This window comes from Lithobates pipiens, unplaced genomic scaffold (assembly GCF_037356315.1).
Source record: "Lithobates pipiens isolate NorthernLeopardFrog02 unplaced genomic scaffold, aLitPip1_a1.2 Scaffold_22, whole genome shotgun sequence".
Classification (NCBI taxonomy): Eukaryota; Metazoa; Chordata; class Amphibia; order Anura; family Ranidae; genus Lithobates; species Lithobates pipiens.
Window position 1 is genome coordinate 133600695 of NW_027507784.1, and position 26917 is coordinate 133627611.

General features: G+C 40.3%; 1 protein-coding gene across 1 annotated transcript in view; it reads right to left on the reverse strand.

Annotated features, from left to right (window-relative positions):
* SPAG16 (sperm associated antigen 16) overlaps window positions 1-26917 on the reverse strand; it is a 1450443-nt gene that overhangs the window by 711277 nt on the left and 712249 nt on the right. The window contains exon 12 of the mRNA XM_077448331.1: window positions 3456-3641. Within this exon, the coding sequence (XP_077304457.1) occupies window positions 3456-3641 (186 nt within the window). The remainder of the gene's footprint in view (window positions 1-3455; window positions 3642-26917) is intronic.

Here is a 26917-nt window from a genome sequence, read left to right on the forward strand (position 1 = left end):
CACAAATTTTGTTTGGGTATAGCATTGCATGACCAAGCGATTACCAGTTAAAGCGATAAAGTGCCAAAGTGTAAAAAGTGCTCTGGTCAGGGGGTAAAACCTTCCGGGGCTGAAGTGGTTAAATACCACTGTCATTTGCAGCCAAAAACAGGATTATTGACCAAATGAAAATAAACTGGACTCCTGCGCTACCAGAGGAAATGTGCTCTAATCAGTATGGCTGCATTCACACAAGATCGCTGCGATTCCGCCGCGTGATTTCAAATGGCTACAAAAATCAGGACATGTTTGCTATGCCATTAATTCTAATGGCACCCCAATTGTGCCGTGGTTTTGTCGCTCAAAAAGGAACATGAGGAGAATTCTTTTGGGCGACAGCATCATGCGTTGCAATTTTCTGCTATTGCAAGCGTGATTCACTATGCGCTAATTGCGACGCAATTGGGCTGCATTTTGCACCATTTGAAATCACGGAGCGGAATTGCAATCACATGTGAATGCAGTCTTAGCCCTTGTACACACGGTCGGAAAATGTATGATCGGACCATGTTGTCGGATAATCTGAGTGTGTGGGCTCCATCGGACTGTTTCCGTCGGAATATCCGACGGACCAAGTTTTAGAACTGGGCTATAAAATTTTCCGACAACATGATCTGATTGGACTTTGTCTGATCATTTGTAGAGAATTCCGATCGGACAAAGTGCCACACATGCTCGGATCAAATTCCTAGACAAAAGCTATTGGCTACTAGCCAGAACGTAGTCCCATCGTAACTAAATTACGTCATCACGTTACGAACGATCGGATTTTCCGTCAACTTTATCCGACCGTGTGTATGCAACACCAGGCGGATGTTGCATACAAAATCTGACGAATTTTGTTGTCGGAATGTCCGACCGTGTGTACAAGGGCTAAGTGTATCAAAATATAATCTAATAACTGTGAAGCGGCTGTAAACACCAAACTTGTGTTCTTAAAATATTGAACAATAAACAAAGTAGTGCGCTGCTATTTAACTGTCATAATGCAATACAGTATATATATAACACATAAATGACTAAAATAAGTCTGTCAATAATGTGACGTGATCACTAATATGTGAAAAACAAAATTTAAATATCCATGTGGTTGCGACATAATGTGTAGAGTGTGCCGGAGGCAGTCGAGGACTGAAAGCGACATAGGAGGGCACTCTGCCCACGTTTTTATTATGCTCTGTGGCGTTTTAACTTTTTTTTTATTGTAAGTGCAATGTTTTGAGCAATAAATGGGCACATTTTTAAACACTACACCACGAGAGGGTCTGTAATATGTCTGTTACTAAACCCAGGACCCTGCTTTCACTAAAGCTGGTCTCCCATAGTAGGGAAGGGAGTGTCACAGCTCCAGGAGGATCATCTAATAACAAAGCTCTCCACCCAGCTAAAGAAGCCACAGGAGCCAACAATGCATGTAGCAATGAATGAAAAGTGGTTCTGGACAGACGCACTCTGAAAAAAGCCTTTTATTAAAAAAAATACGAAATCCAAAATTACATGTCACGGCAGAACAAGAGCTGATGCGTTTCACACTACACACAGTGCTTAATCATAGCTATGATTAAGCACTGTGTGCAGTGCGAAACGCGCCAGCTTTCTTGTTCTGCCGTGACATGTAATTTGGGATTTCTGTGTTTTTTTTTTTAATAAAAGGATTTTTTAGGAGTGCGGCTGTCCAGAAACAATTTTCATTCAATGGTCTCCCATAGTACACAGAACATGGGAATGCAATTATTTTAGTAAATATAAACTGCTAAATACCTTTTTTCATCAGCAGTGTATAGCAGTCTTGTGACTTCTATCAGTGCCTGGGTAAATCTCGTAGGAATTGTTTTCATACTGCACTGGTTGTCCTTTTAGGATTCAGGACCCCTGGCCCTCTGTCTGCAGTGCTGATTGGCCCTGTGCTGATCACATGCACTCTCCCAAGAAAAAAAAAACTCTCTAGCAATACACACCAAACTGAGCATGTGCAGCCTAACTCCAGTAACTCTGTCTTATCCGGATATGTTTTGGATACGGGGAGGATCTGTGCAGATAGGATCAAACAGCCTTTTTACACAATGCGGGGGATTAACCCCTTAGGTTCCACAGTGAGTATAACAAGCATGTTTTACTGCATATACTGACTGATTTTACTGTTGTGGGTTTAGAAACACGTTAACATTGGAAGTATTGTAAATGCTATCTGGAAGGCCCCTAGAGAACAGGAGACTGGGAAATCATCTTGTAGAACTACATACTTGATGGATGAGGTTAACTAGGTGCAATATCTGGTACACACAGAGGAAGCACGTGTGAATTTACACAAAGAACACTCAAATATATCAAAAGGTGTGGGAGTTTTCTGAGCACTAAAGAAACAACGAGTTTCTATTGAATATTTGAATTTTCATTTTTCACGCATTATTAGTGATCACTTCACATTATTGATGGACATATTTTAGTCAATTACGTGCTATGTGTATATTGCATTGTGACATTTAAACAGGTTTATTCTAATTTAATTGAATATCTTCAATGTATTAGTACATAGCAGCGCACAACTTTGTTTTTTTTCATTGACACAATGTCGTGAAGACATAATAGTTGAAACAGAGTAGACAATTACATTCAAAACAAAGCTATTAACATAGAAAAATTGAAATAAAAGGCAAAAACAAATCATTTTTTGTAACAGCAAATTGAATAAAACACCAAACATCCTTTGTTCTGAGTTAGAAACACATATAGTAACTTCATAAATTAAATACAGACTGAGATACAGTAGTTACGTAAAAAAAATATGTTTTCTACGGTGTTTCATTTTTAGTCTTAATCAAGTTGGCAAAAAGTCTGCTTGTTTACTGAATATATGTAGGCAGAAAGTGACTTGAAAAAGTGATCCTAAACAAATGACATCTAAAAATAGTACAATTAGGATCTTGTTTAATAAGATATATAAAGAAATAAAAAAATATATATATATCAAAGCACAGTAGCAAAAGAAACAAGTCATCTTTGTAGTTCAGTGAAAAAAAGTGTTCTCTCAAGTAGCTAAACATTTAATAAGCCAACACATTCTAATTTATATTTGAAAGTTACTCTGTAAAAAGTTGAGTTTTACTAAAAATGCAGCCACCTTTAAAAAGGTCCTATGAAACTTGTTCTTTTTAAGTATGGATATTCTCTGTTCTAGTGACTTGTGTTGCTGTGGAGGCGTCAATGGCTCCTAATAGGCATCTGCTGTGCTGTACATTCCATCATCAACTCATAGCAAAAAAAATAAAATAAACTTTCACTAGCTTATGACAGTCAATGCCAAAAAAAACATGATTTCCTATTGGCTCCCATACTGCTTTTTGCTCTTTGCCTATAGACAACCATTTATACAATAATAAAACAAAGGTAAATGTAAACAAAAAAGTATAACATACCTGTTAAGATCCCATATCTTGCTGTTATTATCCAAGGAACAGGAAGCTATGAAGTCGCCACATGAATGCCAGGAGCAACCCCACACTGCATGTGTATGTCCTTCCAATGTCAGGATACACTCTGACTTGGCAAAGTCCCAGATCCGGACAGTTGTGTCACCTGAACACGTTGCTAGCTTGGTGCCACTAATAGGGAAGATAGGGAAAAATTGATATGTTAATCAATTAATTATTGACTATTGGTAATGAATGTATTCCTAATTATTATCTGATTGAATCACTTGTATGTCAATTTAAAAGTATTTGACCATACACTACATAATATTTTTACTTTTATTAAATATCCTTACAGTGTATTGCATACTGATTTTGTTAAAAAAAAAAAAAAGATGGCATTGCATATATGAAATTGCATAGGGAATAATATAATCCAGCTTTCCCCATGCCCTCTACATCAATCTACTCAACAGAGGTGCCCAGTCTGTCCAAAGAGAGAGCAGCATTACTAATGTGAGAAAACCTGTGCTTCTTATAAAATGTTGTGCATGCATCAAGCATAGACGTAAAAAATAATGCACTGAACTATCGATTTTTTTTCCCAAGAAAATTTAAGTAGAAAAAAAAAAAACTATTACAGAAATCTCAATCAACTGTTGTACATAACTGAGTTTTAAAACAACAAGATTTCAATACATGTAGAATTTTTTCACTTCAGCATAAACCTTTACATGGTGGATCTGGACCTACTATTCCGTTCAGTACTTTATCCAAGATGGGGTGTGCGACTACTGCTAAGATTCTCAGACTAGGGGTGGGGAAGGGAAGGTGTCTTAAGTAAGACACTTGGGAATAGTTTAATTGCTTTTGGGAGGAGTTACGATTATTAGTAGGGAGGGATTCGCCATGTGTTAGGTCCAAGTTTGGTTATTATAGAGTGTAGCTGAGGTTTATTTGAAGTGGAGTTGTAGGGAGAATCTGGATACATTAGTAGGGGGGGGGGGGTGGGGTAGTGGGAAGGGGAGCATAGAGGAGGAAAGGAGAAAAGGAGGAGAGTGTGAGGAGGAGAGAGAGAAAGGAGGGCGGAAGAGAGAGAGAGAGAGAGAAAGAAAAAAGGGGGGGGGGGTGTTGGAGAAGGTGGGGGGGTGTCAGGCCGCGTACACACGGCGGATTGTCTGGCCAACTAAGTTCGTCAGACAATCCGACAGACAGTCCGTTCAAAATTTGCATGAACGGACTTGACCATACACGATGAGCAGACAGTCCGCTGAAAGCGTGCGTGATGACGTGTACAGCACGTACGACGGGACTAGAAAAACGACGTCCTATACACTGCAATGCAACCTTTGGCCGTGTAAATCCTTTCTGAGCATGCGCCATACTTAGTCCGTCCAACTTGCCTACACACGAGCGGACTGTCCGCTGGAACCAAGTTTGGACGGACAAAACCAAGTTTGAACGGACTGTCTTACGGAAATTCCGTAAGACTTTGTTCGTCAGATTGTCCGCTGAAAAAGTCTGCTGAAGCCCACACACGAGCGGATTGTCCGCTGAAACACGGTTCAGCGGACTAAGTTGGACAGACAATCCGCCCGTGTGTACGCGGCCTAAGTCTAGAACTTCCCTCCTCAGGTTTTTTTTTTTTTTCCATAACCAAGTTTATTATGTCAAAGAAAAAGAAAAAAAGAAAAAGTGCATACATATTATTACATACAGCCAAAGTGTCACTGATATCAGAAGGGTGTACAGTAAGTTGAGTACAGCCGGTTCAAAACCGGTGTCATGAATAACAAACATTTGTAAAAAGGATCAAAAACAGGGAGAGAGCAGTAGCTGGTCCCGACCATGTGGGTCAGCTAGACCTAAACCAAAACACACAGTTAGGGGCAAACCATCTAACTGGCAACATAGATTCAAAATGCCTTACGTACAAGTATCGGAGTCTTGTAACAAACAATCCCATATTCTGTCGTATTTGGCCAGGCATTCCCTGTTAATATACATAACCTTTTTATATGGTAAATTATTATTGACCTCCGCCTTCCACTCCACCAGCCCAGGGGGTGCGGGCCGCATCCACTTCCAGGCAATGACCTTCCGCACCGAGAACAAGGTTTCATGCAGGAACGTCTTGGCGTATTTGTCTATAGTATCTGGAAGCACCCCGAGTAGGCATTGTTTTGGGTCTAATGTGACCGGAGAGCCCATGTGATCGTGCAGGAATGTTATAACTTGCACCCACAGGCCTTGTATTTTAGGACATGACCAGATTAAGTGAAAGAACGTACCCACCTCACTCCCACACATCTGACATCTGACAAAGGGTAGATTGAGTGCTTCTGTATCTGGCAACCCGAAGGGGGGTGAGATATGCCTGGTGGATAATATAAATTTGGGTCAGTCTGTCGGCAAGTTTGGGTGAGACAGCCTTGCAGGATTCCAAAGCCTTCTCCCATTCCCCATCCTCCAAAGGGCCTATCTCTCTCTCCAACCGGGGCCTGAGATTATATGCCAGTTTGGTGGAAATGGGGGTAGTGAGCATGTCATAGAAGGACAAAGTTAATTTGCGGGGGTTAGTACTCTTGATTATGGCCATTAGTGCATTAGTGGCTGACTGCGGGATGGATTCCGAAAACTGAGCCTGGGCCGCGTGTCTCACCTGTAAAAATTGGAAGAGCATGTATCTGGGGAGTGAAAATTCTTCTCTAAGCGTGGCAAAGGTTTTAAGAGTTCCGTCAACAAACAATTGATGCATATAGAGAATTTTACAAGTTGTAAAAATTCTGAGTTTTATTATGCCATAATGGAGTGTAATCATTATAGAGTGGTATCCCTAGCTTGACAGAAGCCAAGTCTCATATGCGTCTGTAATGGTATAACAAAGTCTATCTGTTGTCCCCCAGGCCCACCCCGCTAAGGCCCATCGCCAGAGTGTAAATTGAATCTTCTGTGCATGGAGCCCACCTCGGGCATAGCAGTTGGAGAAACCGCCCTCTGTCCATTTTGTCTATATGGTACAGTTGGGATAATTGTGCCGCAATGTAATAAAGATTAAAATCGGGAAGGGCCATGCCCCCCAGGTCTGTGGGGTTTTTAAGCACCTGCCAAGCTAATTTGTGTCAGTTGTTTCCCCATACAAAGGGTTTAAGAAGGGCCTCAAGGGATTTAAAATGCTTCAAGGGTAAGTATATTGGGGAGTGCCAGAGAACATAGAGGATATTGGGTAGCAGAACCATTTTGATGAGGTTTACCCGGCCCCAAACCCCCAGTGGTAGATGGGCCCAGGCCCGTAGTTTGGATTTAACGTGGGAAATTAGAGGGCTTAAATTTAAATGTATATAATCTGTCGGTGATCTGGATACGCATATCCCTAGATACTTGATAATACTGACTCGTAATGGCAAACTGCCCTGAAATTCAGTCGGTGGGAAGCTGTCAAGTGGAAGAATTTGGGATTTCCCCCAGTTGATCTTTAGCCCGGAGAAGGTCCCGGACCTTTCAATTGTTTGGAGAGCCGCGTGCAGAGAGGGGCCCGGGTCTGCCAGGTATAACAATGTGTCATCAGCATACATGCTGATCTTTTCAGTTAGGGCACCATGGCTCAATCCCATGATCTCTGGGTTAGCTTGGATGGACACGGCCAAGCCCTCCTCAGGTTTTAAAGGAATGTGGGGAATTCCAATAGGAATTTATTTATACCTTGGATGGGGGACAAACCCTTAAAGGGCGAGGGTTGTCACGTCTCTATTCTATACATTTCAGAAGACACCAGGAATGCTGCATGTTGGAAACACAGCTGCAGCCTTGAGCAGACAAGGAAGTGAGAAGACAAAGTACTCTGCATTTTTTCCACAGCCCTATAGTACATGAAGGGCCTTAAAATGTAAGTCAAGACAAAATAAAAATAAAAAAACTAATGTAATACATCCATGCAATACATGCACATTTTTTTCACATATTGTCCCATTTTAAGACCCTGTAAGTACATAAAAACACCTATTGAAATCCTAGAAATGCATTCATTTCCTAATTTATTGTGGGGGAAATAAAAAAATAATTTTGATTCATGTGTGGTGGGCGTAAATGTTCTTTAATCCAAGCTAATATGTGGAAAGGTCAATTTGTCTCCCAGAGATAACACAGGAAATGTGCACTGCACACAGAGGACATTTTGGGGTTTCTGACAAAACATAGCTTTGGGGCATACCCTGGCTAGTAAGTGTGCATAACTATGTACCAACCATAAAAGTAAACCTTACTTACATACTTAACCTCCAACATTAAACACACATTGCCCAGTACAACATCCATCAGAAGTAGTACAAGTTGTAATATGTCCAAAGAAGAATTCTCTCCATCCTATACACCAGGACCTGCCATCATAAGGACACCAACTTGCGGAGTTAAAGATGGGTATGAGATTCTCGATCCTCTATAAAGAGCATTATGAAGAGTCTCAAAAGATCCCAAATGAGCTGCCTCTAGGACTACTAAGGCATTCGTTTAATCAAAAATTAGCCAATTGTGGGCATGAACAAGAATAGCTGCCAGATAGTATGTATAAATGCCTGGGTGGGCCAGTCCCCCCTGTGTCCAAGGTCTGCATACATTTTTTTCTACTGAATCTGGCTGGATGTGATTGCCACAGGAATAAAGCAATGAGTGAATCCAACTGTTTGAAAAAGGACTTTGATATCCATACCGGGGAAGGTCTTAGACTACGGTATATAGCAAGACTGGGAGGCTTTTCATTTTAAGTAAATTTAATTTTCGCTATAAGGGATAGTGGGAGGTAAGATCAAGCCCTCAACCATTGCTTACACCACTGTAGCACTGGTGACAAATTAAGTTTGTGGAAATACTGGACATTAGAGAAAATATTAACCCCCCAGGTCCCTGACAGTGTGTACCCATTGTAACGTGAATTAGGATCTGCCATTTACTTTGCCCCTGGATCAAATCGGTAAAATTTCAATGAAAAATTGAATAGACAAAAAGAGAGCAAATACAAGAAGTTCATGGTTAGGGTTCAAATACACTTTAATCTTAGGCTCCACAGCATTTACCCTTTTTCTTAGGATGGGATTGCTAACCCAACCCCCAACTGATAGGGCCACTGTGTCAAGGTTTTCGGGTCATGGTCACAAACCTTCCTGGTTTGGCTGGCCTTACTAATAGTTATGCAACCATTGCTATAGCTCTCATGATCACCAAACCAAACAATCTTCTCCAGCATATCAAAGTTGGAATACTTTTGGGGGTAAAGTTCTGTTTTACATGTCAATATATATAATGACATGCCCCCTTAAATGAGAAGTACAGGCACAGCTTGTTTGGCTGTCCTTCTCCTGTGGATCACAGGCATGCAGATTCTGCATTCTGCACTCTTGTGACCCATTTTCAGCAGACAGCGGCTCTCTGCTCGGGGAGCTGTGAGAACACAGAGCGATCAACCATGTTTGATCACTCGGTTCTCAGTATTAGAGCCGGCATGGGACCGATGCTGCATCCACCTAAGTATGATTAAATAAAAAAAAGATTTCTAACTTCTCTTTCAAACCCAGCCTGTGCAGATAGAATGCCCACTTGCTGACTTGGAACCATCCGCAATCAGTGGAACTCTTTAATAAGACAGAAGTCAAATGCAACAAAATGTAACTTCAGCAAAGTGCAATATAGAGGATGTTTTCCAGTCTTTAGAAGAATAAGATGACCATGGAGGAGTTTTTCTAAAACTGGAGAGTGCAAAATCATGTGCAGCTGTGCATGGAAGCAAAGCAGCTTCTAACTTAAATTTTTTCAATTAAGCTTTGACAATAAAAAATAAAACCTAGGTTTACACTGCTGAGGGATTGAAATAGTGCGAGTTCAGCTAAACTCGCACAATTTCATACCCGTATGTCAGTCCGACTTCGGAGGCGATTGCCGAAACATCAGAGCGGGTTCCTGCCCAGATATTTATTGAAATCGCATCCCAAGACGCCAAAAGTACCACAGAAGCTACTTTTGAGAATCGGTGCAGCGAAGTTGGTGTAGCACCAATTTGGATGGTGCCATTGCCGCCAATAGCCCCTGATTTGGCATGCAATTTGACATGTCAAATTGCATCAATGTGAACCTAGGCAGAAGCTGAGTGGTTTATATGCACAGCTGCACTAGATTTTTCACTCTCCATTTTTAGCAAATAAACCCCAATGACTTTCAAAGCCTTGTCCCTGTGACAACTAATGCTGAACTGGACTGGGAACAAGAAAAAAGCAAAGAGGGTCTAGCTAGAACCGAACTAATGTGGAACCAAACAGGAGGGGAAAATGCAGGATGATACCAAATACAAAAGATAAGAACGTTATAGTGGCACTGGTCACTGCTAGATGTCAGTATATACCAGAACAAGATTGATGTATTGCAGTTCATTGTAACAACAGGGTATGTAATTTTAATAAGGAAACTAATGGAAAGAGAGAAAAAGAAAAATTGGGGAAGGGGATTTTAAAGGTGCCTAAAAAAACTAAGACTATAACATGTATAATAAAATCATTTTAATTTTTACATATGTTAAAAAAGATATAACAATCTTAGTCTAAGATTGTTATATCTTTTTTTAACATATGTACAAATTAAAATGATTATATATGTTACAGTCTTTTTTTAAGGCACCTTTAAAGTCCCCTTCCCCATTTTTGCTTTTTCTCTAAATACTTGGGATGTGGTGCCTTGCTCCACTCACCCTTGGCTGATTTATTTATTGTTCCATTGATGGAAAGAGAGCGTGCTTAAAGGATTTTGGCGACACTGCTTTTCATTTTTAACATGTATACAAACCAAACTTTGCTTGTGAAATAAACTTTGCCTTATAAAATCCCTGCCTAATCACGTTTGCAGAAAGGTTTATATACGTATCTACCCAGTTCAGCTCTTTGGACGTCCAAAGCGTGAATCTTTAACCACAAGCTGACGGTTTCAGTAGCAGCCATCAGCTTTGTTTAGCCGACATCCGGCTTCAAAGTGAAAATGTTGCAGGAGCTCCATAGCTACCGATCACTTTCACAGAGCTGGCAGGGCGGTGCTTCCCACCTTGTGCCGGCGGCCCCCCTTCTCCCGTGGTTCCTGGGCTCTCCAGCTCTTATGCCAGGAGGAGCACAACCGCCTACTAGGGGAGGGAGAGCGCTGTGAGACTGAGGCAAATGACTCAATCTTACATGCAAACAATGAAACCAGAAGTGATGTTGGGTATAGCCAGGGGACACATCTAACCAAGCCGATCTGTGCTTGGTTAGCCGATACAAAGGGCAGGGTCATAAAGAGTACCTGTCACCAGCCCAATGCTATCATATAGGAGTTTATTAACCACTTCAGCCCCGGAGCATTTGGCTGGCCAAAGACCAGAGCGTTCTTTTTGCGATTCGGCACTGCGTTGATTTAACTGACAATTGCACGGTCGTGCAATCCTTACATCCTTTTTTCCCCACAAATAGAGCTTTCTTTTGGTGATATTTTATCACCCCGGTGGTTTTTATTTTTTGTGGTATAAACAAAAAAAGGGCGATAATTTTGAAAAAAAAAAAAAACTTTTTTTTTACTTTTTGCTATAATAAATATCCCCCAAAAAATATATAAAAAGCTAAATTTTCCTCAGTTTAGGCCGGTACATATTCTTCTACATATTTTTGGAAAAACAAAATCATAATAAGCGTTTATTGATTGGTTTGCGCAAACATTATAGCGTCTACAATATAGGGGATAGTTTTATGCCATTTTTATGATTTTTTTTGTACTAGTAATGTCGGCAATCAGTGATTTTTATGGTGACTGCGACATTATGGTGGACAGATCAGACACTTTTGGTGCTATTTTGGGACCATTCACATTTATACAGTGATCAGTGTGATTAAAATGCACTGATTTCTGTGTAAATGTGATTGGCAGTGAAGGGATTAACCAGGAGGGGGCGCTGTAAGGGTTAAGTGTGTCCTAGGGAGTGACTCTAACTGTGGGGGGGAGGGGCTGCGTGTGACACTAGACTGATCACCGCTCCCGATCACAGGAAGCTGTGATCAGTGTCATTAGGCAGAACGGGGAAATGCTTGTTTACATTAGCATTTCCCCGTTCTTCCTCTTCGTGAGACGTTCGCGGGTATCCCCACGGACATCGAGTCAATGGGACTTGCGGTTGGACTCATGGAGCTTGCGACGGGGAATTCTATGCAAGCCTCGCGAGATCACGTACAATAACGTGATTTTGCGCAGAGGAGCCATCCTGCCGCAGTAAAACTGTGGCGGCTGGTCCACAGGCGGTTAACCATTTGTGATAGGAAACAAGTAAAAATAAATAAAATAAAGTTTTAAAAAATAAAATTATAACAAAATATATTCATTTTTTAATTTTTTTTTATTTCCCAAACTGGCTATAAGGAAATGGAGATCAGTGAAACAAGAACAGTATGAATGGATGTCAGACAGAATTTTAAAAAATTCAATGAATCAGTATGAATTAATGACCTGAGGAGGATAGAATAATTGGGAAGTAGTAACCATATTTTGGATGTTTAGTGTTTGTGTTCCTTGCAATGTACACAGTCATAAAGAAACAGATTTATTTTAATGAGGGTTTCTTATCAGCTGTGATAGTATAAAACTTGGTACAAAAAGAGTACAACTGTCAGATTAACTTAAGTAAAATTGAATATGAAATCGGCTATAAAACTGTGTTCTTTCCTGTTGCAAGTGAACTAGATTTCATATCAAACTATTTTTGTTTCTATTTGACGTGTTTTATTGCAAAAGAAATGTTGATTCATTTCATTTACAGTGAAGCAGATGGCCATGGAAGCCAAGCATCTCTGCAACATTTATTTTAGCTGTAATGTGATTGTTCTGCTTCATTCTTCCGGGCAAAGCTGAACTCCCTAATAAATGTGCAGCAGCTGAAACACTTTTGCGCACAAGCTTATCTTGGCATCATGAACACTGCTGTGCAAAAAATGATGGGTTTATGTAAAGATTTTTTTTTATTATTAGATGATGGAAGAGATAAGAGTTTAATGTTGTTTGTTAATTCAGCGATTACACACACATTTAAAAATGCCAGTACCAAAAATTACCATTGCCAATTTTCTCTGCAATAGTGGTTAAGTAAATTATTTAAAGACTATTGCCCACATGGAAATAATTATTTTAATAGCAGCTAATAGATCCCAAGTCTTGAACCCCTTAAAAAAAAAAGCTGACTTTTATTCAAGAGTTCTTAAAAGAGAAGTATGGCCAAAGCATTTTTGGCTGTACTTCTCTTGTCGTTCACAGGGGTGAACTTACTTTTGCTCTCCTGTGACCCAGAATCAACCAATGGCATGATATTGTCTGCTATCAGCTGACTCTTCCAGGCTGTGAAGAATCCCAACAATATTGTCAGGATCCATACGGCTGCCTGAGTGACAGCTGGCTCCACATTTTATCATGCAGCAGAGAGCCAAAGCCGGCTGTTCTTTCTCCAATCCCCTGCCCATAGCTCCAATGAGACAGTCACTGCTCTCATTTCCAAGCAGACCTAGAACTGAGTGATCAGTGGTCATGTGCTTGCTCAATTGTCAGGCTTACAGCCAATGTGAGACAGCTGCAGCACCCCACTGATGTTACAGCACAGAGGTGAGTATATAGGCTTATTTTTTTTGCAAACACCAAACTGTCAGAAAAGAATGACTAGATGGATGAATGAACAAACAAAAGAAAACTAGTTTACAGAGATTAATCACTTAAGGACTGGAAGATTTCCCCCCCCCCCCCCCCCCTTAATCACAAGGCCATTTTTTTGCGATACAGCACTGCACCATTTTACCTGACAATTGCGCGTTCGTGCAATGCTGTACCCAAGCAAAATTGGCGTCCTTTTTTGCTACAGATAGAGCTTTCTTTTGGTGATATTTTATCACCTCTAAAGTTTATTTTTTATTTTTTGCCCTTTGCAAAAAAAGACCAACAATTAAAAAAAAAAAAAAACAATATTTTTTACTTTTTGCTATAATAAATATCCCAAAATCTTAAAAAAAAAAAACAAATGTATTCATTAGTTTAGGATAATATGTATTCTTCTACATATTTTTGGTAAAAAAATAAATAAATAAATTGCAATAAGCATATATTGATTGGTTTGCACAAAAGTTTTAGCGTTTACAAAATAGGGGATAGATTTATGGCATTTTTTTATTATTTTTTTTAATAGTAAATCAGCGATTTTTAGTGGGACTGCGACATTGCGGCGGACAGATCGGACACTTTTGACACTTTTTTGGGACCACTGACATTTATACAGTGATCAATGCTATAAAAATGTACTGATTACTGTATAAATGACACTGGCAGGGAAAGGGTTAACGCTAGTTGTGATCAAGGTGTTCCCTGGGAGGTGTTTTTAATTCTCTTCCTCTCAGCCCCCCCCCCCCCCCCCGCCACTACTGGCCTCTCTCTCCTGCCAAGAGGTAGCAGCTTGCAACAATTCTCTGCACGTTCATTGACAGGTCCCTCTGCTGTCTCAGCCAATGAGGAAGAGAGTCCCCAGAAAGCCAAGGCTTTCATGCACGTCACTGGATCATAATAGGGCTCAGGTAAGTATTGGGGGGGTGGCTGTGGGGGATGCTGCACAGAGAAGTTTTCTTTTTACCTGCATGAATAGAATGCATGAAGGTAAAATACTTTGAGCCTTTAGAACCCGTTTAATTACACGTTAATGTCTACAGAGATTACCTGTGCCTTTTATATCCAACTAAAGTTCAGCTTTAATGAAGATGTATCCAATTGACATCCAGATTTCATATCTCAATTATAGCTGGAACCTGATGGACCAGTTTTCAGCTGGATTTACAGCCCACTGCTACAGATGCCCCTGGTGCCCCTGCTGCCACATCTAGGATTTCCATAAACAACCCCTGATCTTCTAGAATTTTGGTTTGGTGCAAAAAAAAAGCTTTAGGAGTTAACAGCTGAAGAAATCCAAAAAATGTAAAAGTTAAGTTTAAAAGGCAGCAGCAAAAGTTGGCACTTGTTAACATCGGCAAGATAAGAATGGAGGATCATAACTGTGTTGCTAGAGAAAAATAGCTGGCAAGAGACCGCACTGGGAGTGTATGGATTAATATTGCAAAGATAGGAAGTACAGATAGATCACACATTGCTCTCCACAGACGTTTTCCGTTACACATAAAAAAGGAGATTAAAAATGCAGGTAAAAATGATGCTTTTTTTTCATCACTTTCTCTACGTTTAGCTTCATTTCTAGTACTTTTTTTTACATCCTCAATTTAGTCACTGGGGAAAATCTAAACAATAGAAAAATGATCATAAATACTGCAAGAACTTCTTCAGAATGTAAGCAGGGAAACATACTGCATCTATGACTTGCTGCTTGGTTATGGTTTTAAAATAAATGTGTGTAAAATAAGAACATTTAAAAAGCTCACACAGATATTCATAGGATAAAGGATATCTGGATATAGGATAATATGACTTGTTCAAATAAATGGTATGTGCTACCACTTCCACAAAATCCATAAACCAAAGAGTACTCTTCATTTTAGTGGAGTGGAAGGAGCCATGAGAGTACATTTCAAGTGTAAACCCACACAAATGACTTTTTTTTTAATTGCTCAATTTTGGTTTGTTAAAACGGTGAAAGTCTAACTGTCCAACAACACCAATCAAGTGTTTCTGAATGACAGTTGGGGAGGAAAGGAGGCATGAGAGGCAGTGCACATAGAGCCTGCACTCCCCCTGACCTCCTCCACCTCCTAAACTGCTGCGCTGTCTCTTCATCTCTCCTGTTTAGTTTACACTATCTGGAGCTGCAGCCTGCTGTTCAGGAGAAAGAAGAAACTGCCAGCTTGTTAAGCAAATGATTGCAGTTGGAGAAAAGGGCTTTCATTAATAAAACACAATCTGACAACAGAACAAGCCAGGTACTACACTAGGCTGTCTTGGAAAAGTGTGCTGTTAGCTGGTTTTCTTGTAAATGAAAGGCCTTTTCTCTCTATTCTCCTAAATAGCAGGCTGCAGGTCTGGGCACTATGTAAAACTAAACAGGAGAAGTGAGCTGATACTGTTGAATGTAAAGGGGACAGGGCTCATTGCTGTCTGTAACTTCTGGCTCAGTGCTGTCTTTAACTTCTCCCCCATGGGAATGCCCATTTTGATAGGTTGTATGATTAAGATTTCTTTTATAGGGATGGCCTTGCGGTTCGCTGAAAATTTTGCGTGTTCGCGATTCACCAAACTGGCAGACTTCTGGTGCTGTTCGTGTGGCGGACATATGCGTTTACATTGTGAAAGAACTTTGACCCATGATAACACATCCATCATGGGGTACAAGACAGCCAATTGAGACATTTCAGCACATGGACAATTGGACATTCCCCCTACCTTATAAATAAACCTGATCTGGTGGCCATTTTACATTCTGTCTTTTGTCAGTGTAGGGAGAGGTTTCTGTGGGGAGCAGGGACAGACTGTAGTGACACAAATCACTAGCTATTAGGTCCACAAAAGTCCTATTAAGGACTGGTATAGGTGTACAGTATATATGGTTCTCGTGCACTGCTGCTGACTGCTGTGCTGCTGATTGCTGAGTGCACTGCTGACCGATTCTGCAGCTGTCTTTTGTCAGTGTAGGGACGGGACGCTGTGTGGAGCAGGGACAGTCAGTTTAATCACTAGCTATTACTATTAGGTCCACAAAGGTCCTTTTAAGGACTGGTATAGAGTGTACACGTATAATATACTTTCTTTCAAATATAGAAAGCCTATTATACTTGACTGCTGAGCTGAGTGCTGACCGATTCTGCAGCTGTCTTTCATCAGTGTAGGGACTGGGGGACAGTCTGCAAATCAAAAGAAGAAATGGCTGCACTCTGTAAAAATAATTTTATTCAGAACATCCCAAAGTGTTGACAGAAAGCTGGCTCATACCAGCTTTCTGTCAACACTTTGGGATGTTCTGAATAAAATAATTTTGATTAGGTACAGAGTAAGGCCATTTGTTCTTTTGCCAACTATTAATGCCGTCAGTGCTGCACATTACTGCCTTCTCATCGGTGCCGTCCATCAGTACCCATAAGGGCTGCCTATCAGTGCTCACCAGTGCTGCCTATCAGTGCCCATCAGTGCTGCATATCAGTGCCCATCAGTGCTGCCTCATAAGCACACATCAGTGAAGGAGAAAAATTACTTTTTTATACAATTTTATAACAGAAAAAAATAAATATTGTTTTTTTATTTTTTTTATTTGTTTAGCAAAAAAAAAAACCTCAGTGGTGATTAAATACCACTAAAATAAAGCTCTAGCTGTCTCTAAAAATTATACAAATGTTGCTTGGTTACAGCATCACATGACCGCGCAATTGTCATTCAAAGTGCGACAGCACTGAAAGCTGAAAATTGGCCTGGGCAGGAAGGGGATGAAGGTGCCTGGTATTGAAGTAGCTAAATACCACCAAAGGAAAAATTATACACATTTCCTATGTGTGCATGACCGCACAATTGTTATCCAAATTACGACAGCGCTGAGTGCTGAAAATTGGCCTGGGCAGGAAGGGTGTAAAAGTGCCCCGTACTGAAGTGGTTAAAACCCAATTGAACTGTCATTTTTTGTTACTGTAAAAGTCAGCTTGTATGCACTGTAATAAATACCCTGCTTTTTTGGGTTTGCTTTTGTTCCTAAGTTCTAAAACAATAGCTAAAAAGAGCTGGAAACTGTGCAGAGAGTCAAACAACTGATCTCACACTCCGTGGCCTGGGTTTTCAGTGATCTGACACGTCCCCATGCCAAATGGTAATCACAAACAAAATATAAAAAGAGCTTTCTGCAGTCATTCTTTAGCATGGTTCTACTCTGCTCATGCAGGTTTGAGCAGGCTGCAGCTACTGCTAAGTAATTGTTTTCAGAAAGAGCTTGTGGAATGGATTAAAGTTCAGAGAAGCACAATCATCTTGAAACTGACGTCCCTTGAACCAATTAAGCAATTTCAAGCTTGGGAAAACATTGCTGAGGTCAATGGAATGGACAATTTTATTGAGTTTGTACTTAATGGCTGCACCCGCCTTATTTGTTAAATATCTCTATGTAACATAAGACACAGTTTCAGCCTAGCGAATCTCTGCTGTCGACCATCATTTTTGCAAAGGTCATGTTGGGGTGTACGGTCCCGCTTGTTACAATATGTAGATATTGTGACACTATCCAATTACTTACTGCAAGTCTATAGCTTTTCAGAGAAAATAATTTTTCAGTGTGTATTTTAAGTGAGCAGGGAGGTTCACGCTATTCAGTCTATGAAAAATGTACAAACCTGTAAGATTGGGGTGAATAAACTCAAGCAGTAGGTGCCTTTACAATGAGTTGTGCCAGTCCAAAACTGTATTTTCGGGCATGGCAGCCCAATTTTATTTAAAAGCAAGACAAAGATCATACAGATAGGTCTTCCCACACAGAGGGGTCTCACCGTCACTGCAAAAGCATAACTTCAGCCTCCTGGCTCTCTTGTAGCAGCTTAACTGCTCCGAGTAGCTCGGCAGGTTTCTGACCATCACTTTTTGGTCTTGCTGGCCATTAACCACAACCCAGTGTTATGCACAGAAGCTGTACTTTAAGCTCTGCACCTTTCCTTGCAGCTCCCTAGCTGCGGTTGTCACGCCAGGCATTCGGCTGGACAGCATAGGGCACCAGCTCCTCTCGGCTCCCTTCACACACTGACCTCCTCGAGGCGGTGGAACCCTGAGCTCATATGAAACCAGCACACATCTTGGCCCTTCACGTGCCTGCTTTTTCCAAAATCTTTTACATACAAAAATGCTAATTTTTGCAGCTAATGACAACCCTCCTATGTGAAAAAGGGGGGGGGATGTATATCTCCATATACTGGGACTTTAAATGAAACGCACAAGGAAAGGGGGGGGCAGTGCGTCTCCATCCCTATTCAAAATACAAGACGAGTATGGGACTTTAAATGAGGCAGGCTCAAAAAACAATGTAGGAGTAGAAATTTTATTATCAACTATACACAAATGTCGGGGACAGTTTCTATGTGACCAAAAAGTATTCAATACATGTACAGGCGTAACATCCAAGTAAACATGATATAGAATATTGATAATCATAACAGGAAAAAAGATTTATAAAAATTTCCAAAGAAGTAGTACAGTAATAATATACAATAGAATTCATAAAAATGTTGTAAAAAATGATGGAAATGTGAGGGGTTGCATCCTCAATAGCTCGACGCGTTTCGTCGGTTGACCGACTCATCAGGAGCGGATATACAATGTCTGTAAATAATAAATAATAACAGAAGTACTAAATTAAAAAGCCTATAGTATAGGAAATATTATAAATAAATAAATTTTATATAAAAAAGAGATGGTCAAGTCCACAGAACTTACACCCCGTAGGAATGCCGAGCATGAGTTGTCCCGGTGTGCACAGGTCGCCACATCAAGCCTCCCCCGGGAGCTGAGGCGCAGAGAGCCCAAAGCACCCGGCCGACAATGAGAAGCCCCCAGCCAACAGATAAATAGAGTAAATCGAGTATTATGCCAATAACGGCAAGTAGAATCTATAAGATAAATAGAAGGTATTTTTTATGTGATGAACCTGGTAGCACTGCCAAGTACCAAAGAAATAAAATGCCTGGAGTGAAGCGACAGTGCACAGATAGAGCCATTGAAACAGCCACCTAGAAAATGTGCAAAGAAGGTTGCAGAAGAGTAGAACAATACAAAGTGAAGAAAATATGTAGACCGAGAGAAATGAGGGATAGGCAAGTGACCATATGCGATAGTATTAAGTGATGACCATAGAAGATCAGCATGAATATAATTGAAACAATAGTGAGAAAAGGAAGTATATAAAAAAAACATAGTGTGTGTAAATACCCCTAAATCGATACGTGATGATTATCAATATTCTATATCATGTTTACTTGGATGCTACGCCTGTACATGTATTGAATACTTTTTGGTCACATAGAAACTGTCCCCGACATTTGTGTATAGTTGATAATAAAATTTCTATTCCTACATTGTTTTTTGAGCCTGCCTCATTTAAAGTCCCATACTCGTCTTGTTTTTTGAACCCTCCTATGTGATAGCATTGGCAGTTAACAGATCCACATGATGAATACATCAGGGGTCTATTAGACCTTTAATACATCCCCTCAAATCTGTGCAAGCAGATTGTATAAATCAGGGACAAGAGAGTCCCTCATCTGAGGTTTACTTGAGTTTGGTGGCCCAGGACTTTAAAACTCTGACCCTGGAAGGGCTCAGAGCTAAGCACTCCTGGGTTCATACTCTGCAGATGAGCCCACCAAATGAGCCCATGAAGCACTGGGAAAGGGGAATGTGGACCGAGGGGGTTTGTCATAAGTGGAATCCACTTTTTCAACTTTTAAAAAAAGATCAGGAGGTTGTACAGCTGCTGAGATTACTAAAAAGCTCACAGAACAAAGTAGAAACATATGTACAGGTGCCATTGTGACAGTGGGCTTGTTTACATTCCCTTACTGCTGCTCTATAATAGTGAGTGTGGCAACAGTAAAAGTTAATTTAAACTCAAATCACTACATTCTCATATAATATTTAATATATAAATATATTTTTAAAAGTCATTACATTTTTCTTTTTAATCTACAGCTTCCATTAAAGAATAACAGGTGATCCTCCTATGAATGCCCTTGCTCAGGCACCTTCCGTTATGAGCTGGGGATACCGTGGCCCTGTCTCCCATCTGTGTTTCTGCTTTGTTACCCTGTTATCTGTGCTTCAGATGGAGACTACAAAATGACAGTGTCACTGCTCAAAGCCAAGGCATTTCTGTAATTTTCCACCAATGTCACCATCAGGAAGACTATCCCAGACAATGATGCACAGCCATTGTTGGATCGCATGCAGGAAGTTGCTGCATAGAGGCTGGATGAGATCAACAGTGCTGAGATGAAAAAAAAAAAGCTAAGAAAAGCAAAAAGCACTATTTTATAAGGGATAAAAATGGCAAACCAATGTTGTTTTAGAAATGCTATAGTAATAGCAACATTAATATTCTGCTCTCCAGTTTCCTGCATACTCCTAGCTCTGTCTTATAAATATGATATATACATATTTCCAAAATTACTTGATCAATGTGTGATTTCACACTCCCGATGCCCTTCAGCACACCTTTCTGATAGGCTTCCCGGCACTCATTAGGTTACAATGTAGCAGAACGCACACGATTGAATCATTCAGTCAGCATCTATATTCATGATAGCGTCAATCATCATGAGTGAAGAAGCGCCAAATTAATAGAAAATTCTGCAACAACAGAGGCAAATAAACAATCTTCATATGCCATCTGTGGGTAATTAGTTAGCAGCAAGCCATCTCTACTGTGGAGTTTGTAATACGGATCTCTTTCCCTTAATTTATGTAAATTTCTACCATTTTTAGGCAAAACAAATTACGGAAACTGTTGCTTTCTAATAAAAAGTAAACTTTGTTTACAGTTCAGTGAATAGAATTCTTTTTTATGCTAAAACAGACGGCTGATCGTGTGGTGAAAAGTGTGTTATTTCCAATTGAAGGAGGCAATCGTTTAATGTGTTCAATAAGAGAAGGATTGGCCTTACACCTTTCCTAAAACTAAGCCATTTGCTGAATAAATAATTCCATATTAACTTCTCAGCTGTTAAATAAGATTTCAAGTCTCCTGTCGGCAACGCTTGTTTTGATAGTCATCAAGGTTGCCATTATCTGCCTTTTATAGAGTTAAGGCCCATACACACGGTCAGAAAATCTGAAGATAACCTTTGTCTGATGAATGATCTGCCGATTTTCTGATCATTAGTAAGCTGCTTTTGACAGCCCATTAAAAAATTTTGGCACATAAAAACTGGATGTGCAGGCTTGAAATTTTTTTCTGATGTGACCACAATGTCCAATTTTCTTTTCATTAGTACGGTTTTCTGCCCAAAAAAAATCTGAAGAGCAAGACTAGGCATGCTCAGAAATGGAAGAACACATACAAAACAATTCAGCATATTACATCGCTTCTGACCAGTGTTAATTTTGTTGACTAAAACATTTTAGTCGACTAAATGAATATTATTTTAGTAGACTAAAATACAACTAAAACTAAAACAACTGAAATGACTAAAATACGACTAAAACGGCATTGTAGTCAAAAGACTAAAATGGGACTAAAACTAAAATGGCATTTTAGTCAAAAGACTAATAGCCTGTACACACGGTCGGACTTTCCGATGGAAATGTGTGATTGGATCGTGTTGCCGGAAAATCCGATTGTGCGTGGGCTCCATTGGACTTTTTCCCTCGGAATTACCGACACACAAAGTTTTAGAGCTGGATCTAAAATTTCAAAATCCAATCATTTAAATTTCGATCGTGTGTACACAATTCCGACAGACAAAGTGCCAGGCATGCTCAGAATAAATTACAAGACAAAAGCTATTGGCTACTGCCCTCTTTATAGTCCTGTTGTACGTCACCGCGTTCTGAACAATCAGATTTTCCAACAACTTTGTGTGACCGTGTGTATGCAAGACAAGTTTGGGCCAAAACCTTTTGGAAAAAATCCGATGGATTTTGTTGTCGGAATGTCCGACCGTGTATACCGGGCATAAGACTAAAATTAAACTGAAATTTGGCTTCAAAATTAACACTGGTCTGTAGTGCACGTTCATACCTCAATGTAATAATAAATAACATATTCGATTTTTCACTCCAGCAGTATATAATGCGTTAGCAAATTGTAGAGAATTGTTAACTAATGCATTACAATTAAATTACACCCATTAGATTTTCAATGACTAAAATGAGTTTTAGTCGACTAAAATATACTGGAGATTTAGTCGACTAAAACATTTTTAGAAGACTAAAATGGGACTAAAACTAAAACGCCATTTTAGTCCTAAAACTAAGACTAAGACTAAATCAAAGTTTGCTGCCAAAATGAACACTGCTTCTGACGTTGAATTTTGACATCAAAAATGATGATGGTGATGGTGAGTACCCTATTCAATTTTGATTTGAGACTAGCAAACAATAAACTGATGAAAATGTGTCCAATAATCTAACCGTGTGTACAAGGCTTTAGTTGTGGACTTGAGTTACTGTAGCTTGCAGTACAAATAAAAAAAAAAAAAAGAGGACAGTTCCCAAATGGCCTTAGTCAGGTGCATACATAATTTAAATCAATGCATTCTACATAGGACTAATTGATTTTGATTATTTAAAGCTGGCTACACAATTGACTGCATATTTATGGATAAAGTATGAAAGGGGATAGAAGCCTTAAAACAGCTTATTGGCCCATGCCCCTAAGTGTCCCCTTTTATTCTTTGAAAGATTTCCACACCAAGGATTCCGGTACCAGCTGAAGCTTCATAAGGTTTTCATACAGAGGTGATCACTGAGAGAGGTATTGGGGGTCATCAAGGATTTAAACATACATGCCATCAGATTATACTCATGTTCATATTAGTACATGAAAGTGCTTTGCTGAGTATAAGGCAAATCATAAGAGATGCATACCATTTTGAAACCTATTTCATCTCTGCCACCGGAAACCTGACTGATGTGTCCCCCGAGCTATGAGGTGCCTTATTGCTTTCCCATTGATTCCCAGCACAAAATATGACATTCTTCAGCTGATGAAAGAGCAAAAACTGCAGATGGAATTTTGTGTCAATCACCCCTAGTTTGCTTACTTTCTCTAATATTAGCAGCCAGTACAAGTTTCTATATTGTGCAGAGATTTAGAGACTATATACGTGGGCTTATAAAGGGCACCACATCCTGGTTTGAATTTAAATACAACTTATTTGGAAATGGATTTAAAAGGTGCCCAGACACAACACAAACCGAGTAAAATGTATACAACTTTATTACATAATTTGAAAATTAAAAACATACACTATATTGTCAAAAGTATTGGTATACCTGCCTCTACGTGCACATGAACTTTAATGTTACCCCAGTTTTAGTCCTCAGGGTTCAAAATTGAGTTGGCCCACCCTTATAACATCCTCAACTCTTCTAGGAAGGCTGTCCACAAGGTTTAGGAGCGCGTCTATGGGAAGGTTTGACCATTCTTCCAGAAGCGTATTTGTGAGGTCAGGTATTGATGTGGATCAGAAGGCCTGGCTTGCAGTCTCCACTCAAATTCATCCCAAAGATGTTCTATTGGGTTGAGGTCAGGACTCTGTACAGGCCAGTCAAGTTCCTCCACCCCAAACGTGCTCATCCATGTCTTTATGTGCCTTGTTTTGTGCACTGGTCCAAATGATTTGGTGGAGGGGGATTATGGTGTGGTGTTGTTTATCAGGAGCTGGGCCTGGCCCCTTAGTTCCAGTGAAGGGAACTCTTAAGGCGTCAGCATACCAAGACATTTTGGACAATTTAATTTTTCAACTTTTTCAATTTTCAACTTTGTGGGAACAGATTTGTTCCAACATGACTGCGCACCAGTGCACAAAGCAAGGTCCATAAAGACATGGATAAGGGAGTTTGGGGTGGAGGAACTTGACTGGCCTGCACCGAGTCCTGAGCTTAACCCGCTAGAACCCCTTTGGGATGAATCAGAGCAGAGACTGCTAGCCAAGCCTTCTCGTGCAACATCAGTGCCTGACCTCACAAATGTGCTTCTGGAATAATGGTCAAACATTCTCGTAGACACACTCCTAAACCTTGTGGACAGCCTTCCCAGAAGAGTTGAAGCCGTTAGAGCTGCAAAGGGTGGGCCAACTCAATACTGAACCCTACAAACCAAGACAGTGATGTCAAAGTTCATGTGTGTGTAAAGGCAGGCACCCCAATACTTTTGACAATATAGTGTAGATTCATATAATATGCACATATCCTTCGGAAGCAGATATAGCAAAGAGTCCCTCCCATACAGTCTTACCCCCAGGTACTATGCACATAACTCACAATTGTATATATTAACACAGCTTAACAGATTATATGGCAGTCAGCTGGCTCAAACAAAAATAGTGCACTGGGATAGCCAAAATAAGGGGTTTTGGATATCCTGGCACACTGTGGAGGTAGCCACCTTGGTAGAGGCAAGGCTTTACTTTCTTATTTCAGAGTTGTCCCCATGATGACTTATGACTGGTAAAGTAATATTAAAGAAGCAACAGAAGAACAGTGATCACAGATCCACAAAATGGATAAGGCAGAAGTAGGGAGATCCTTGCATGTAGGCCCTCAGGTAAAGGTACCTTTCCAGCCTTGAGACCAGTGAGCAGTACAGTAGTGACACAACCAAATATCACTCCAAGCTTCCTGAGACTAGCAATCATAGACAAAGGGGTGTATTTACTAAAGCTGGAGAGTGCAAAATCAGTCGTACTTCTGCATAGAAACCAATCATCTTTCAGGTTTTATTGTCAAAGCTTAATTGAACAAGCTGAAGTTAGAAGCTGATTGATTTCTCTGCAGAAGTCAGACTGATTTTGCACTCTCCAGCTTTAGTAAATAAACCCAAAGTGTCTTAAATGATCTCACATTACAGACTTACAGCTCAAGGAACAAAAGTGCTTGGGTACAGAAAGCGTGCTGCTACTTTTCAGGAGGAATTCAAGGAAAAAGGTACATGTATTCTATTGTACTGTTTAGGCATTATTAACCACCTCAATAGTGCAGCATGGATCTCCTGTTCTGGGAGAGCGCCCATGAACATCCTCCCAGAACACACTTCTTTTTTTTTTTAACCAAAGATTTTTATTAGGTTTTGCAGGGTACAAATATGAAACATAATACAAGGAGACAGATAGCATTGTTGTACAGATTTAACACAATATTCCGCATACTCAGAAGAAATAACACCACATTATCCTATTAGAGCTATTATAGGATTAAAACCTTAAATGGCCTTCTAGGAGGCCCAGCCTGTCACCCCATATGGGTTCACACTGAGCAGGCTTAACACTGGAACCCAGAACACACTTCAAGTGCACCCGCTGTGGCCTTTGTGTCCTCTGGAAACAGCTGATCAACAAAATCGCCGGCTATCAGCATACCTTTCCTTGCATGCTGTCATAGTATGACGTTAGGAGAGCCAGTAACCGGCAAGTCTGACAGGGCACATTTACATTGATAATAAGGGCTCTGATCATTAGTGCCCCGATTATCAGTGCAGCCCCATCAGTTCCAATCAGTGCAGCTTACCAGTGCCATCTATTAGTGCCTCCTCATCAGTGCCAATCAAAGCAGCCTCACCAGTGGCCATTAGTGTAGCCTCATCAGTGCCTATCAGTGCAAATCAGTGAAAAAATAAGAATTACTTATTTGCAAAATGTTATAACAGAAACTAAGAACAACTTTTTTTTTTTGGCTTGTTTAGCAAAAAATAAAAAAAACCTAGAGGTGATTAAATACCACCAAAATAAAGCTCTCTGTCCCAAAAAAAGATAAAAATTCTATATGTGTACAGTGTCATATGAGCATGCAATTGTCAGAGTGCGACAGCACAGAAAGATGAAATTTGGCCTGGGTAGAAAGGGAGTGAAAGTGCCCAGTATTGAAGTGGTTAACATTTATTATTATTATTATACAGGATTTATATAGCACCGACAGTTTACGCAGCACTTTACAACATTAGGGCAGACAGTACAATTAGAATCAAAGAGCCCTGCTCGTTAGATCTTACAATCTAGGAGGGAGGGTCAAGTTATACAAAAAGGTAATAGCTGTGGGAGACGAGCTAATGGAGAAAATAGTGCAGTTGTTAGATGGAGGCAGGATAGGCTTCTCTGAAGAGGAAAGTTTTCAGGGATTGCCTAAAAGTGGATACATTTGGAGACAGTCTGACAGATTGGGGTAGAGAATTCCAGAGGATGGGCGAGGCTCGGGAGAAATCCTGGGGGCGGATATGGGAGGAGGTGATGAGAGAGCTAGAGTGCAGGAGGTCTTGGGAGGAACAAAGAGGGCGATTAGGTTGGTATTTTGAGACTAGGCTAGTGATGTTGCTGGGGGCAGACTTGTGGGTGGCTTTGTAACTTATTGCTAGTATTTTGAATTGAATTTGTTGGGCAAGCGGCAGCCAATGGAGGGATTGGCAGAGAGGGGTAGCAGACAACGTGCGGTTTGTAAGGTGGAAGAGTCTGGCAGCAGCATTCATGATGGACTGAAGGGGGGATAGTCTATTTAAAGGTAAGCCAATGAGGAGGGAGTTTCAGTAGTCAAGGCGAGAGATAACCCGGGAGTGAATCAGGAGATCATTTATAGATGTTCCCTAGAAAATATAAAATATTTACCTAATGAGGTCAGGTTCACTTTATGACTTACTAACTAGCAAAGCAAGTATGAAAATGTGGGCCCTATTAACTTGCACTGTTAAAAGCAAGCTGGCAGCAATGGTTCCAAACAGCTGTTCTGACAGATTTCCTTTAATCTACAAAGCAGCAATGTACTTTTAACCCTCTATC